The following is a 15,922-nucleotide window of genomic DNA, read 5'->3' on the forward strand; positions in this document are numbered from 1 at the left end:
GAAAGTGGGGGAAGAAGTTGCTGGGTGAACGGGAATACGTCATTGTTGTATCGATCTCGCGATGGTTCGATTTCCGATGGGTTGGCCCGCTGTTGTAGGCTCAGAGAATCAGTAGAAAGCCGATTGGACTGACGAAGAGAAATCGCGTGCGCGCCTCGTCCGCCTGCCTCTTCGGTCGGGAGAGGACGTTGTCTCTGCCCACGAAAGGGAGGTGCCTCGAAGAGGGCCCCGCCCCACACTATGTGTAGCCGTCATCGTCGCCGCCTCCTCCTCCTGCGGGACTAGCAGCGGCCGAGTGCCTCTAGGTGCCTCAGCAGCCCTGCCCCGTTGGTGTTGGTTGCTGACCGGCCGGCCGGCTGGCCTGGAGCAGGAGGGAGTAGCCCCGTTATGAACCTGCACCAGGTGCTGACGGGGGCTGTCAACCCCGGGGACAATTGCTTCTCCGTGGGGAGCGTCGGCGGGCATCCCTTCACGGTGAGTCTTTTTCCCATCCTCAGCTCCGGGGGCAGCGGCTCCCTCGCAGCACGCTCCTTTTAACTCCCGCCCTCAGGTCCCCTCGTCGTCTGCCTTCGCCACGCTTTCCTGCATCTTGTCTCCGTTTCCTCCACCAGTGTTCCTTTCCTGGGCAGAGCTTGGCCTCGGCCAGCGAGGAGCCGTCGCGCAGGCAGGCAGGCAGCTTGCGTCAGGGACACAGGATGACATTGGTGGAGGTGGGACTGGTAGGCTCGCTCTGCAGGTGCCTTGTTAACACGCCTGAGACCCGCTGGTTCAACCGGAGCCGAGCCTTTATTGATGTTAGGAGGTGAGCGAGCATGAGATCGGGCCTCTGCTATGACAGGGCAGATCCGTTCTCTGCCGCCCCTTTATTTTTCCTCCCACCCCAAGCATTTTGCCATTGCTGATGGTGTCTCTACATTTTTACTACGCTACACTCTTATATGAAATGTGGTTAATTTCAGAAGGGGGAAATTATTGGGTTTGAGCTTGCTCCGGTTGCGTTAATCCCAGGGAGGCATTCCCCACATTGTCAAAGACATCTCTATATTATAACTGTACTTGTTTTAGAGGCTAATGATTCAAAACATGTTCAGAGGCAGAGTTTGGGAGATTAAAGGCGAAGGGATATAAAGGGTGAACACTTTACTTTCCAAGAGATAGAATAGATTCCTATATGACAACTTTTGTAGTCTCCAGAATCGTCTTCATCACCTTGTTTCAGAGGCTAGTAGTGGTAGTATTGACCAGCCTGCTTGTATAAAAAGAGAAAATGACTGAAAGTGATATTTGTGTGACTTGCATAGTGTGGTGCTTGTATATTCAGATTTGAAGTTTGAAATGCTTCCTTCTTGAGCAGTTGTAGTGACAAAAGTGTGCAACTGGACAATCGAAAGGGTCATCCTGAAAACAATTTGTGGGCATATATATTTCCTTATAACTTTAACACTAATGATAGTGAGAACAATGGGGCATATTTTGATGGTCCTGAGAAATAAGTTTGCTTTTTTTCTTAGTTAAGTTGCTTTATAGCGAGGCTTTCCCCCCCCTTGCATTTTAATGCTACCTAATGGGAAGACAAGGAAATATATTAGATCATCTATATTAATTGGGGCTGAACTTCTAAGCACTCTTGGTTTCCAGGATCTTTGTGCTGTTTCTTCTTGTTACAACATTTAATTATCTGATATTCTTTCTGTGTATTTATTGTAATTAAACGGTCAACCTGTATCAGTTTGGCTGCATAAGTACACAAGAAAAAGCAGATGAACCTTTCTAAAATTCTTTCAGAGTATTTGCAACACTTGTTCTAAGAAAGTGCTGGAAACTCTAAAAAGCTACTGTGTTGTATCCCGTTATGACACCATAATGAAAACATGGAACATGTCATTTTGGACCTTGTGTTGTAGACTTGCTGTGGTATATGTATTTGATCACCTTGGGAGCTTTGCTGTTTTGACACTACATTTTACAACAGCAGGAGAAAGCTTTACCTGGTTTCCAGGTTATTAACTGAAGTCTCCAGCCCTTCTGGCTGCTATCTTCAACTCTGAATTTACAAAACTCGTTTGATCTTTAAAAGTATATGCACACTGTAACCCTGTTAGACTGTTACCTTTTCATTCAAAGTAGTTGTAGCACGTGTCTTAGAAAATGTTAGACCTATTTCTTTTTGAAACACCATTTTTTCAGATGTGCGATTAGGTAACCATATCTGTGTCTATGTTTAGTGGCTGTAGTAATTTTAATTTGTAAAAGAAAATGACAACATGCACTGTACATGTTTGTTTCTTAAGCTTGACTGTATGGATTATTGCCTGTGTAGAATAGAGATTTTTTCAAAGGAAAAAAAAAGTTTAGTTCTCTTTCAGTTAGAATTACAGTATTTAATGTCACTTTAAGGAGTTGCTTGGGGCGGCACCTGTCCTTATTCAAGGAGTGCAGTTAGGCCCTGTATTGGTAAAGTCTTTTACAAGGCAGCTGCTCTTGCAAGTTGCTTTTGGAGTGGGGGGCACAAAGGTTCAGGAGAAGAATAGGTAGGTGAATAATATTCTAGGGTGTGTGTAAGCAACCCCGCTCCCATAGCTCAAGCAAGTATTGCACTGGAGAAATAGCAAGTAGTTCTTAAGAAATGTTAAGACATGTGGGTCAGAGCAACACAGACTAGGAGAGAAAACATATGGAGAATTAAATAAGAGGAGTGGAAACTTAAGTGTTCCTCACGAACAATTTCCTTACTACTGAAATGCTTTTACTTTCCCAATCTAGCCATATGAAGCTGTTTTATATGAGTCAGACCACTGGGTCAACTAGCCTAGTATTTTATCTGTCTGGTAGCTATTCTCTAAGGTAGGGGTTCCCAAACTCTGGTCCCTGGAGCTTCATTCATGTGGTCCGTGGTGGGTCTGCAGATTTGTGGTTGAAGATGAGAAATGATACATTTATCACATTAAATATTCATATTTATTTGTAATGGTATGTTATTGCTTATTTTATTATATTGTATTGTATTACTGTTTGAATTCTATGGATATATATACAATAGATATATAAGAAATAAAGAAGCAATAAAATATAATTAAAAACCATACAGCATCTAGCACAGCACATTACATTTGCTACAGCAGGCAGAAAATCATCAAGTGGTCTGCCAAACCCTCAGCAGTTTTCAAGTGGTCCATGGGCAGAAAGGTTTGGCAATCACTACACTAAGGTATCCCAGAGTGTTATTAATCCCTAGGCCGTGCTACCAGAAATCCTTAACTGGAGATGTCAGGAACGGAAATTAGGATTTTGTGTTTCCTAAGTGCTATGAGCCACCCTCAATATTATTGTGGCATCATCTAGTCAAATTCTAGTTCTTCAAGGTCTGACAGGTTCGTCTTTGTTTTAAAAATGAACATAAGCATTGTTTACCAAATAGTCCAAGAACATAGTAATGTCAACAGTAACTGCTTGTTGGTGTGAATGCAAGGAAGTGATTACATCACAAATAGCTTGGGACATTTTTATCTTAGAGGTGACCTGGAAGGCCTTTTCCTTGCTTGGGTGAAAGTTCAACTGTTTGTTAACAGGTTTTCTGTTGTGAAAAGTTTCTAAAAGTAGAAAAATACTGCTGGGATGGGGGATAAATTGACATTTTATTAAGATTATAATTTTTCTTGCAACAAAAATACAATCTAATATAAGACTGCAGTCCTGTACAAATTTAGGAGTAAATCTCATTGTTTTTAGTAGTAAGCAGAAACCAGTAAACATGCTTATGATCAGACCAGGCCACACACCTGGGTAACAAATTGTTTCTCTTTTCCCACTTCAGACTATTAAAAACTAAGACATGCTTTTTATTATATCCAGCAAAAAAGAAGTTCCATACACCCTTTTTTTGGATAAGATAGCCTGAAGAAGAGCTCTGGTAAACTCAACAGATTGCCCATTATTTTGTGATGTGTTACTTGGTACTTAAGAAAGTACTACTGTTCTTCTGCTTTCTGGATTTTTTTGTGCGGGACTAACGTAACTGCATGGATATTTTGATTGATTTCTATGATGTTTATTGCACTGAACAGTCTGTTAATTTGTGCAACCAATGTATTAAAAATACTGTGGATCAGCACTGGCAACACATTTAAATTCATAGGCACAAGAATCAATGTTTTAGGAGCTTCATATCAATTTGAGGTAAAAGGTCCATGGAGGAATAAACAGAACACCAGAATTTTTAAGTGCTAGCATCACATTTTAGTTGTTGACCAACAGTGCATACATCTTAAGTTCCCTCCCATGGGGACGGGCTCTAGAGTAGGGCTGAAGAGCCTGTAGCCCAGGGATTTAACTGTGACCCTAAGGCACCATTTCTCAAACTGTGTTCTGCTGAATCCTGGGATTCCATGAGGCATTTCAAGGGGTTCTGCTCAGAAAAAAGTAATGGTGGACAAGCACACGCAATGTGTGGTTTCCATTGGCCTGCAACCATGGGATGAAGTGCACTACTCAGGCAATTGGCCTCGGCATCCCTTTCCCTTCTTTCATTTCCTTCCCTTCCCTCACTTTACAAGGGTTAAATCAGTAGTGCCAGTGGAGCAGCTCAGGCAGGGTGCACTGCTTAAGGCATGCTCTGCGTCACTGCCAGTTACCTTGGGGGGGGAGGCAGCAGGCAGCTTGGCACAGTTCAGGTGCATCAGCAGAGCCAATCTGCTGCTCCTGCCCCTCCTTGTTGCCTTGGCCCTCACCCTCTCTGTAGGTTGCAGTAACACACAATGTTGGGAAGCAGGGTAGGTAATGCTACTCTTCCTACACCACTGCGCTACTGGGTTAAATGTGCTGTTCAAGCACTTGTCATGGGAGTCCCTCATTCCCCTCTTAGCACCTTCGCCTGAGCTGTAGTCCGGTGGCAAGGATTAAATATGCTGCTTCTTTAATGTTAACAGAGAGATAAGAACTCTCTTTGATAAGAGCGGAAGCCTTAAGGGATGGCAAACAAAACAAATGCTTCTCCTATCCGAGGAGATCAGGAGATGGACATCAAAGTTTTTCCAAGTCTCAGAGTTGCTGCTTGTGAAAGTTGCAGCTCTGGCTGGCTCTCCCTTGTTTGCACTTCCAATAATCAACTTTTCCCCTCCCCTTTTTAAAAATCCTTTAAAAAGATTTTATTGCAAGATTTCCACTGAAGTTTTGCTTAAAGTGAAGGGTTCTGCCACTGCAGAAAGATTGAGAACCACTCTCCTACCTGGTTGCTAAGCCTGAGGTGGAGATACTTTGGTTTTAATCAATCTGTGCTATTTATCTAATAATCAACTTACTTGAGCAACAGAGTTGATGTCCATTTTCTCATTTGGTGCGGCAGCTGCAAGTATTCTTGGATGACACAGATTATATGGGTTCAGGACTGACCATGGGACTGAGTTGGCTGTGGTCTGTGACGCCCTTCCCTGGCTCTCCCTGTCAGGTTCTTACCTGCTCGTGGCTACTGCCTTTCACTAGGCACCACCAGGGACTCCACCAGTCCGGACTGTCCTTTTTTATGGTTTCTCTCTCCGCTCTAGCACAGATCTCAATAGACCCCCCTGCTAGGCAGCACCACCAGTCACGTTCTACAACCAATGTTCCCAGAGACCTTGCCTGAGTCTCTCTATCCGGTTACATTCGTGACTGCGTGCCTATGCTGTTCCCAACCCCCTTGTATCACTGCAGATAACTCATAACTCGGGGTTGCTGTGGATACGTATAAAGTTATCTTCTCCTCTTCACCGCTGTCACCATTTGTTACTGTTTCCCTTCAGCCTTGGTTATTACCTTACCCTCCCTTCTGGTCTGTGAAACCACAGCCAAGGATCAGGCCTTCGGTAAACCAAAATAGTATTTATTAAATAACATTAATAACAAGATAACTTTGATAATGATCTACAAGCTTATGGTTTCATCTATTACTGTGATATTTGACTTATTACTAATCTGAACTCCACCTCCCTCTTTTTCCACACTCTCCTGACATAAACCAACTCACACCCACCTCCAAACTCCACCAAAACAACCCACTCACGTCCACCCAGATTCAACTGTCATCCTTCCGTTTATACTCTCAGCCATCCAAACACTCAGCCAATCATCCAGCATTCTACTGCTCATTTACTCCCCCCTCCTCTTTCATTCCACTTACCACATATCTTCTATACAAACAGCACTTACCATATATACATTAATACAGGAACATCACATGGTCACCCTGATGAATGACCTTTACAGAGAGCGGACAAGGGAAGTGTGACCTTGCTTCTGCTTCTTGATCTCTCTGTGGCTTTCCATACCATTGAACATGGTATCTACTGCTGGACCGACTCTGTGGAATGGGAATTGGGAGACCTGTGTTACAGTCCTACCTACAGGACCAAGTCCAGAGAATAGCTTTGGGAGAGTAATTTTTGGCCCCATGGCAGTTACACTATGGAATGCCACAGGACAATAATAATAATAAGAATCCTCAGTGCTATTTGATATCTATATGAAGCCACTGGAAGCAGTTATTAGGGGTTTGGGGGCAAGGTGCCATCAGTACACTGATGATGCTCAGCTTTATTTCTCAACATCTGAATCAAGAGAAGCTGTGCAGGCCCTGGACTGGTGCCTGGACACAGTGGTGGGATGGATGGGGGAAAATAAACTAAACTTGAATCCTGGCAAGATGGAGGCATTGTGTGTGAGTGGTTTCCGTGTCCAAAATATTGGTCAATTACCTGTTTTGGACAGGGTTGCATTCCCCGTGAAGGAGCAGGTATGCAGTCTGGGGATGCTTCTGAGTCCAGCTTTGTCATTTGAGCTTCAGGTAGCCTCAGTGGTTAGAGGTGCCTTTTACCAACTGTGCTTGGTATGACAGGTACAACCATTCCTGGACCAGGGGACTTGATTACAGTAGTTCAGGTATTGGTGACTTCAAGGTTGGATTGCCACAATGCACTCTATGTAGGGTTTCCCTTGCACTTGACCTTGAAGCTGCAGTTAGTGCAAAAGCTGCAGCATGATTGCTGACAGGAGTGAGAACCTGTCAGCATATAACGCCTCTGCTCAGAGATCTGTACTGGCTGCTGATTTGTTACCAGGCCAAGTTGAAGGTGTTACTATTGGTATATAAAGCCCTTAACAGCTTGATAGGACACTTTGCTTCATGTGTGCCCACTTGCCCACTTCAATCTGCGGAACTGGCATTGTTACAGGTGTCACATAATACTTGTTTCACACTTGCAAGAAATAATTATTTCAGTGTAGCAGCACCTACGCTTTGAAACTTCCTGCCTATTGACATAAGGCAGGCACCTTCACTGTATTGTTTTCAGTGCCTGCTTACAACATTTTTGTTTAGGCAAGCCTCTCCGGTCATTGATGCTGATGTGCTTTAATCTGTTTTTAGTTTACTGCTGATTTAAGATGCCTTTTAAATGTTTTAATCACTTGTTTTTAACTGTTTCTACTGAAAATTGTAATATTTCTTGCAAACCATTTGGGGTTTGTTACAGTCAAGTGGTATATAAAATTTGGGGGTCCCTGTGGAGGATGCCAACTTCAAACTGAGAATGTTGAGAAGTATATGGGTGCCAGAAACATTGCATTTGCCTTTTGAAAGGTTGATTTGTTTGGATACTGTGTTTAGCTAAGTTTTGTGTGAGTTATATTGATAGATTTGCATTACTAATATGTCTGAATAACTTCTTGATACAGTTCAGTATTCTGTTTGTCATAGGATGTTAATGTGTTTCTCTGCCTTGGAAAATGGCTTAGTTTGGATGAAACAATAATTGTTTAACATTATCTGCACAAGCCTCACATGCTCTCCTTTCTCCTCCAGCACAGCTGTAAGGAGGGAATCAGAGGCTTTCACTTCCAATTTCAATTAGCCACAGTTTATGAGCTGCATTCCTGAGAGCTGTTCTGTGTTCGTTATACAGTAGGGGGCCCCTTTTCGGCGTTCCACTGATACGACAGTTTTCAATTATAGTAAGGCCCCACTCATACGGTGCTTGTTCTGCTTTTACAGCGTTTTTTGGGCGTCGGGTGCCATTTTATTGATGGCGGGTTTCACTTTTTGGCGGGGGTCTAGAACGTAACCCACCGTATGAGTGGGGCCCTACTGTAGTGTGCAAATTCCCAAAATATCATCTTGTAGTTGCATTAATGCCTGACAAGGAAATAAGAGTTTTTTGTGAGTTTAGCAGTCTGCCTTTAGTAGAGACCAACCAGGTGCAGCTGGAAGCTTTCAGGAAGATCATGATGAATATAGACTCCCTTCTTGTCCATAGCATCCTGTAGTCAAAAGTATATTGTCTCCACACTTAGAAGTTCAATTTATTGGCCTACTTGAGCCTCTAACAATATCCTGAAGGGAGGATTTTGATCATGTGTATATGTGCCTTCAGATCACACTCTGCTCTCCACACTGTCAAGGGAGGTTTCAGGAGCTGGGAACAGAAAGAGGACACACATTTTCTTTCAGATCAGGCCAGATTTTCACACATCATTAGACCAGTGTTTAAACTATAGGTGTAGTGGTTAGAGTGTTGGACTACAACCTGGGAGACCAGGGTTTGATTCCCCACACAGCCATGAAGCTCACTGGGTGACCTTGGACCAGTCACTGCCTCTAAGCCTCAGACAAAGGCAATAATAAACCACCTCTGAATACCGCTTACCATGAAAACCCTATTCATAGGGTCGCCGTAAGTCAGAATCAACATGAAGGCAGTCCATAAGCTTAAACACATAAAAGTGGTTTGCTCCTGTTCTCCTGATACTGTTGTATGGAGGTAGAAACAAGCCTGATCTGAACGAACCTTATGGCTTATTTTTTTTGAAACAAATCACAAGCAGAAACGAAAGTATGTTCTTGGCTTTGACATAGATTTTATTTTGTATAAGTGTACAGACTCTTGCATTTGTTCACTAGAGTTGTGTTTTGATGATATTGTGTGAACGTAATAATTGGAATAACTTAGCTGTTATCCAATCGGAATAAGTACGTTCCTTAAAGTATACAGTGGCTCTTCTCATAGTAGCAACACAAAAGCTTTTATTTTTGTTAAGGATGGTGAAGTGGATTAAATATTTGGTGTCGCAAATCATGATTATTAGAGAAATGAGTTGTAAAGTTGTACTTGTGAATTGTACTTAAATACACTTTTCATTGAATTATGTCACAAAAAGTATAGAGGGGACATATATAAAATGTCTTTCTTTCTTTTCTCTAGGCATATGCATCAGGATGTGATATTGTGATACTGGGGACTGATTTTGAAAGATTACAAATAATTCCTGGAGCAAAACATGGAAATATACAAGTGGGATGTGTAGATTGCTCCATGCAACAAGGGAAGGTAGGTAGTAGTGGTACTCCTGTTAAACTCATCCATTTGATTTGTTATTGTAATAATGCATATTTTGTGATACTGTCCTGTCTATAAGCTCTTCAAATACTTTCTGTTCTGAGCCATGCACAAGGACCTGTATGTCAGGAGATTAAATTATTCTTGCAGCTATTCAATTCCTTTTGTTTATATTACATTCAGTCCTGCCTGTTTATATTGTAGACTGATATTATGTCTTGAAGAATAATATGGTCATTGTTATACTATGAGGTTCTATGTGAATGTGAGCCTCAACTCGCACAAAGACAGGTGCTTCAGCAGAGGCGGACACATAGCAAGTTAAGACATCATGTGGCTGAGGTAGTACAGTTATTTCACAAGACTATACTCTTGAGTTCTTTTGGCCCTGCCTTGTTATGCTGTCCAAACTTTGGGCAAGAAGCAAACCATCATAATGGGTTTGGATGGCATAACAAGGCAGGGCTTGTGCTTTGTTGCTCCTGGTTCAACTAAGTGAGGGGAAAGTGAAGCAGGGACTTTAGAACAGCATGCAGCAGCACTCTGCTCGTATGCATAGTTAATGTTTAACTGTGGTTTAATGTGATGTGCAACACATGCCATTGTTAAAACATAATACATGGAGAGAAGCCTTGAATGAGAAGTCATATGCTATTTCAAATGTCTGCAAGAGTAGCTTAGAAGGTTAAGAGATGGCTATATAGGAGGAGAGGCAAATCATTTTATACTAAAATGTATATTTTAAAATTTCAGCTGAGATTTAGTTACCTTAAAACAGATTTCTTTATTATCTCTCTTGCTCTCTCTTGATGTTTAGCACAGTTTGAAAAGTTCTGGCATTATTTCTTGAAAAGGAGACTGTTAAAAGAAAAGCATACAGCTCACCAAAATGAACTTCTGTTTTTCTATGTAATCTTGGTGCAGAGTAAAAACATTTTGTATCATTGCACTTTTCATTTGGTAAAACTTGTTTTAGTATCCTGTAGTTGCAGAACATTTCTTCTCCTATCAAATAATGATGGTCTTAGGACTCTCTGGATTTTCAGCCAATCATTGCTTTCTCCTTTGCTGATAAGGTTTGTTTGATTGTGCTCATATGTCTATCCTCTGAACTTTTTGCCTTTTTATTAATTGCTAAAACTCTATAAACATAGCTCCTGGAAGAAAAGAGGAACATTTTCTCTTGGAACAGGTGTGAATTAACTGCTGAATTGATAAACTTTTTTTCCCCACCATAAGATTACTCTTTGAAGTTGAGATACATGTGAAGCTGGCTGATTGAAAGAGCCCAATATACTTTGCAGTTACTAGTTCATATTGCCTAGAAGTCCAAAGCTTTGTTTCACTGTATCTGAAGTGCACCAAGGATCTTGACTGCGAATCCACTACTAAATGGTCACATGAAAATTGGAAAAGTGAGAGTGTATGATTCACTTTAACACGGTTGTGGAAAAGAGAAAGAGTTCTAATTTTATAACATTGGATGAGTAGTGTGTTACTTAGTATCAGTATAGATCAGGAGTGGCTGACCTGTGGTCCTCCAGATGAGCACATCATCCCTGACAATTGGCTGTGCTGGCTGAGGCCGATTCAAGTTGGAGTCTTACAACATCTGAAGGTCCACAGGTTAGCCATCCCTGATATAGATGAGTGATAACAGTTATGTACTCAGCACGTGAAAGAGGAATTTAACGTCACTTTTATGTAGCAGTTTTAATTTAGAATGCTTTGAGAAATATCCTTGTCATAGGAACGTAGGAAGCTGCATTATGCTGAGTCAAACCATTAGCCCATCTAGCTCAGTAATGTCTACACTGACTGGCAGCAGCTCTTGAGGGTTTTAGGCAGGAGGTTCTCCCAGCCCTGCCTGCAGATGCTGGGAATTGAACCTGGGACTGTCTGTATGTAAGGCAGATGTTCTGCCACTGAGCTACTGCCCTTATCAGTACATACTGGATGAGATCCAACTCCACACATGCACCCAGTGTAAAAGCAGTAACAATTTCTATTTGCATATGGGGCAAAGGCAAAAATTCCTTCTTGTGGCATTCTTTGAAATATTCTCATAAAGGGTCTTTCATACAGCCAGCAACTATTTCTGCTTGAGAGATTAAGAAGTGAAATAAAAGAACTTGTGCACAGAACAATTTTGACGTGTCTCCAATTATGCTTCTTGCAGCTTTATTCTGGCTTGGCCCAACCCTGCCATCACAAAAACAAAGTAGAAAACAAAAATTAAATGTCCGCACCTGATAGGTCAAAGCAACGTCTTATAGTTACCAAGCAGACAAGAGCAGCTTGTTTCCATTAGGTGAAAATGAAATGCCTATTGGTCATGTTAACATTAGCAGACTTTCCCTCCTTTGTTCTGGACAATCCCTGAACCCTCTGCAGCAAATCTTTGAGGTACACAGGAGGCTGGAGAGGAGAGCAAGGGGGAGCCTCGTATGAACTTGAAGTCCATTTCACTGCCAAATGGACACCATTGGATTTCACCTGATGTTTTGTAGATTGGGTGTAAAAATTCATATTTTAGAAGTGATGAGATTAGTTCTTCATTTTCATAGAAAAGCCTTTTTAAGCATAATGTATCTGTTAGACGCCATTATTTTTCATTTATTTATTAATGTCCCCATCCTTCCTTCCTTTATTTAAGTATAATTTTTATTGTGACTTTGAACCATAGGTCTTATGCACAAATACAGATACAGGTAGAAATACATACATGCTTTCCGTTAAACATTTATTACATTTTGTAAAATAATAAGTGGCTATATTGAGCTTGGAGAATTTATGACGAAAAATTCTCTTAGTTTTTGAGCGGCCAGAGCAAAATTGGCTACTGCAATAGTCACTGGGTTAAAATTATCGCATAAAAGCATACTGACCAATTCCTTATCTGGACAGGGTACTAAAACCTCTAAAAAAGTCGATAAGAACTTCCATCTAGGATTTTCATAGAGTGGGCAATAAAGTAAATAGTGAGCTAAATCCTCTATGGCCTTGCAGCCGTATATACAAACGCGTTGAGCCACAGGTATGCCACTATAACGGCCTTCTAAGTAAGCTGTTGGCATGGCCTGAAAACGGAGGGCAGTAAAAGCCCTTCTAATATTGGCTCTATCGAGCGTGCTCACGTAGTTTGTCAGAGAGTGGCAAGTAGTTTGTCAGAGAGTGGTTGAGTTTGAAATGGGGATACCAGGGCGAGAAGGGAGCTGACATTATGGATGCCCGGTCCTGGTGAGCATCACAGTCAAAAAAACCATTTGCAGAGGGCAACTTTGTTTAATTCCAGCAGTTTATCTTGGGAAAGTTCATATTTGAAGAGTATTGTGCTGCAATCTGATGCCCAACCACCAGATTGCAATTGTTCGTACCAGCACTGTTTGACCAAGGCAGAGTCATCCATTTTGAGGATTCTAAGCCAGTAGCGAATGTGGGCTAGATCGATACGTGCTGCGATTGAGGGGAGGCCTAGCTCCACTCTAAGGTGGGGAGTCTGAGTCCCCGATGGAAGGCCTAGCACTTGTTTCATGAATTGATTTTGAATTGGCTCTAAGGTGGTTCTAGCAGATGTTCCCCACAGCTCTGATCCATATAGGATCTTCGGGAGTATTTTAGTTTTGAGAATTTTGAGCATGGGAAGAATAAGTTGGCCACCATTGACTATTGATTCAGTTTAGAAATTAATTATGGGTGGGACTAACATTCTTCTGTTCAGATTATTTAAAATTCACCAAACTTATTATTTAGGAGGAACCTAGTATTTTTAAAAAAACCCTACCAAATCTAAATGTTAACAATTCTATTTATTTATTGGAAATTATGAATAATTGCTTTACCATACAATACTTTTATTTACCTGTTTATTATCTCTACTATTCTAGATTTTGTGCAATTCTGACAGGATTCCAGTTGGCATTTTTAGGTCATGTTCACATTTAGGTTGCTTGATCTGTAATTTGTTTTTGTAATAGATTTTCGACTCTTGAATCTGTATCCCACAGCATTTATACAGAGTTTCTGTGCAGAAGTAGCATTATGATGTTGTTACATTTTTCTTTTTTTAAAAAAGACCTATCCATGAAAATAATTATACACTAAGGTATAATTATGTTATATTGTGAATGGAAGTAGAATATGCTTCTGGATAGGTCAAGTTAAAATGTTTAACCCCCTTTTCTTCAGTTTGCCTTAATTTTTTAAGAACCACTTTAAGATCTGCTTTGCAACCTTCAATATCTATCTCTGTATAAAAAGGTAAACCCCCATGCTGTCATGACATCACAGCTTGATGGCGGGGGTGGAATGTTCCAGCAAACTATGTGGCTACCATGGCCTGGGCCTCAGCAGCACCCAGGCCTGTGCCTTGGTGGCCTGGATGGGAGGCTGGCAACAGCAGTTGCAGCCTGGGCAGGAGGCTGAGCAAGAAGCCAGGTGGGAGGTCAGTGGTGACAGTAGCAGCATGGAAGCCAGGCAGCAGGTTTAGCAACCCCTGGAAGAGGCAGGGGGAGCTTTTGTGGTCTATGGGGTGAGGGAAATATTTGGCAGTCTGTGGGTTTTTTTGATGGCCTGTGGGGAGGCGGGGAAGGGGGAAGCTTCAGCAGGGCAAGTGAAGCAAGTGGGGCGTGGCCCCTAGTAAGATATAAAATAACACAGCATGCTGTACTGTTGATTCAGATATACCACAGGTATGATGATGATGTCCCCATGTACAATACTGTATACCGTACCACAGTTTTTGTTATAACACCGAAACCCATAGCATGGGTGCATCCTTTGTTCCTGACCCCCGAGTTATAGCACAGTTCTACTGTACCATTATAAATTAATGCCTCTGTTATTGCCTTCCATTACAGATTCACTAATAGGCAAAAAACTTTGCAGTTTAAGAACATAGCTATAGCCCACAGATATTTCTATCAAACTTTAAAAAGCAGGGAAATTGGGCAACTTTAGCGAATGAACCAGGGGAGCAGGAGGCCTGAACTCCTCTCTGAGATATTGGACTGCCCTACAAATTTGTCAAAATGCAAATACGATTTGGGTTGGTCTTTCACAGTCCAATCCACTTCCTGTGTAGCTTGGAAGAATTTGGTAACATGTGCCTCTGAGCATATGGTGAGTGTTGGCAACCCTTGCCATCTCCAAAGGTGGAGAATTATATTTTTGTATGTTTGTTGGTGTTCTTCTTACTTTGCTTCTTTCCTATGATTTGCATATTTTTTTGAGTTTAGTGGGATTTATTTCTGTGCAATCATGTTTGAAAATGGACTGCCTTCAAGTTGATTCTGACTTATGGCGACCCTTTGAACAGGGTTTTCATGGTAAATGGTATTCAGAGGTGGTTTACTATTGCGTTCCTCTGAGGCTGAGAGGTAATGACAGGCCCAAGGTCACCCAGTGAGCTTCATGGCTGTGTGGGGATTCGAACCCTGATCTCCTAGGTCATAGTCCAACACTGCCCCGGGGGAGGGTCAGGGAGGGATGGAGGATGGGGCAGGGAGGGATGGTGGATGGGGAGGGGAGGAGATTGGGTGGGTGGGCACTGGGCAGAGGAGAAGCCCCTTTCTTTCCAAAAAGGAAAACATTGTGAACAGTATCATTGCTTTTCAGCGTTTTCCTCACCTTTTTATTCTACAGCAGGCACATGTAGCCTCCCACTCAAATTTATTTTTTATTTTATTTATTATTTATTATTTGATTTATATCCTGCCCTTCCTCCCAGCAGGAGCCCAGGGCGGTAAACAGAAACGCTAAAAACACTTTGAAACATCATAAAAAGACCTTAAAATACATTAAAACAAAACAGTGTTAAAAACATATTTAAAAGCTTTAAAAACATCCTTTTTTTTTAAAAAAAAAGGGTTAAAAACATATTATTAAAGAAAACATATTATTTAAAACAAAGCTGTCCCTGGCCACATCCACACCTGGCCTTTATTTCACTTTGGACAGTCATGGCTTCTCTCAAAGAATCCCTGGAAGTGTAGTAAGTGAAGGGTGCTGAGAGTTGTTAGGAGACACCCTGTTTCTCTCACAGACCTTTAATCAGAGTGGCTGACTGTTAAACCATTCTCTCAGGGGGATAGCAGTCTCCTCTCAGCACCCTTCACAAACTACACTTCCCAGTATTCTTTGAGGGAAGCCATGACTGTCTCAAGTGAAATCAGTCTGGTGTGGGTGTGGCCCCTGATTAGGCAAGCCATCAGCTATGAGTCTGGCTTTTAGAACACTGATAGTTGGTACTTACAGTACTGAGCATGCCCCATGTTATCATTGGATTCAAGCCAAAATTTCTTAAATTAATTAAAAATCAGCCAGGCATTTTTTAAACTTTTAAACTGCAGAAGATGAAGGTCAGAGTATTCGGCAAGGTCAGTATTAGGATTACAGGTACTCTGTGAACATGACTGATTTTAAATGAATTTCAACAGATTATGAGAACTTTGACAGAAAAAAGTCCAAAAGGGCTCCAGGTTTTTTTCTTTTTCTTTTTACACTTTGAACTCTCAATTCTCTCTGACTGTTTTGTGTATCGCCATGAAAATTGTGAG

The 15,922-nt window shown here is 41.6% G+C and overlaps 1 protein-coding gene across 4 annotated transcripts in view; it reads left to right on the plus strand.

Moving 5' to 3' along the window:
* DMXL1 (Dmx like 1) overlaps positions 1-15,922 on the plus strand; it is a 144,252-nt gene continuing 128,330 nt past the window's right edge. For 3 of the 4 annotated variants that reach the window (XM_061624653.1, XM_061624628.1, XM_061624644.1), the window contains exons 1-2: positions 1-474; positions 9,231-9,356. In XM_061624653.1, coding sequence (XP_061480637.1) covers positions 388-474; positions 9,231-9,356 — 213 coding nt within the window. In that variant the 5' untranslated portion in view covers positions 1-387. The remainder of the gene's footprint in view (positions 475-9,230; positions 9,357-15,922) is intronic. The other variant, XM_061624635.1, reaches the window with a different exon arrangement.

The sequence above is a fragment of the Rhineura floridana genome, chromosome 1 (assembly GCF_030035675.1).
Source record: "Rhineura floridana isolate rRhiFlo1 chromosome 1, rRhiFlo1.hap2, whole genome shotgun sequence".
NCBI classification, from domain to species: Eukaryota; Metazoa; Chordata; class Lepidosauria; order Squamata; family Rhineuridae; genus Rhineura; species Rhineura floridana.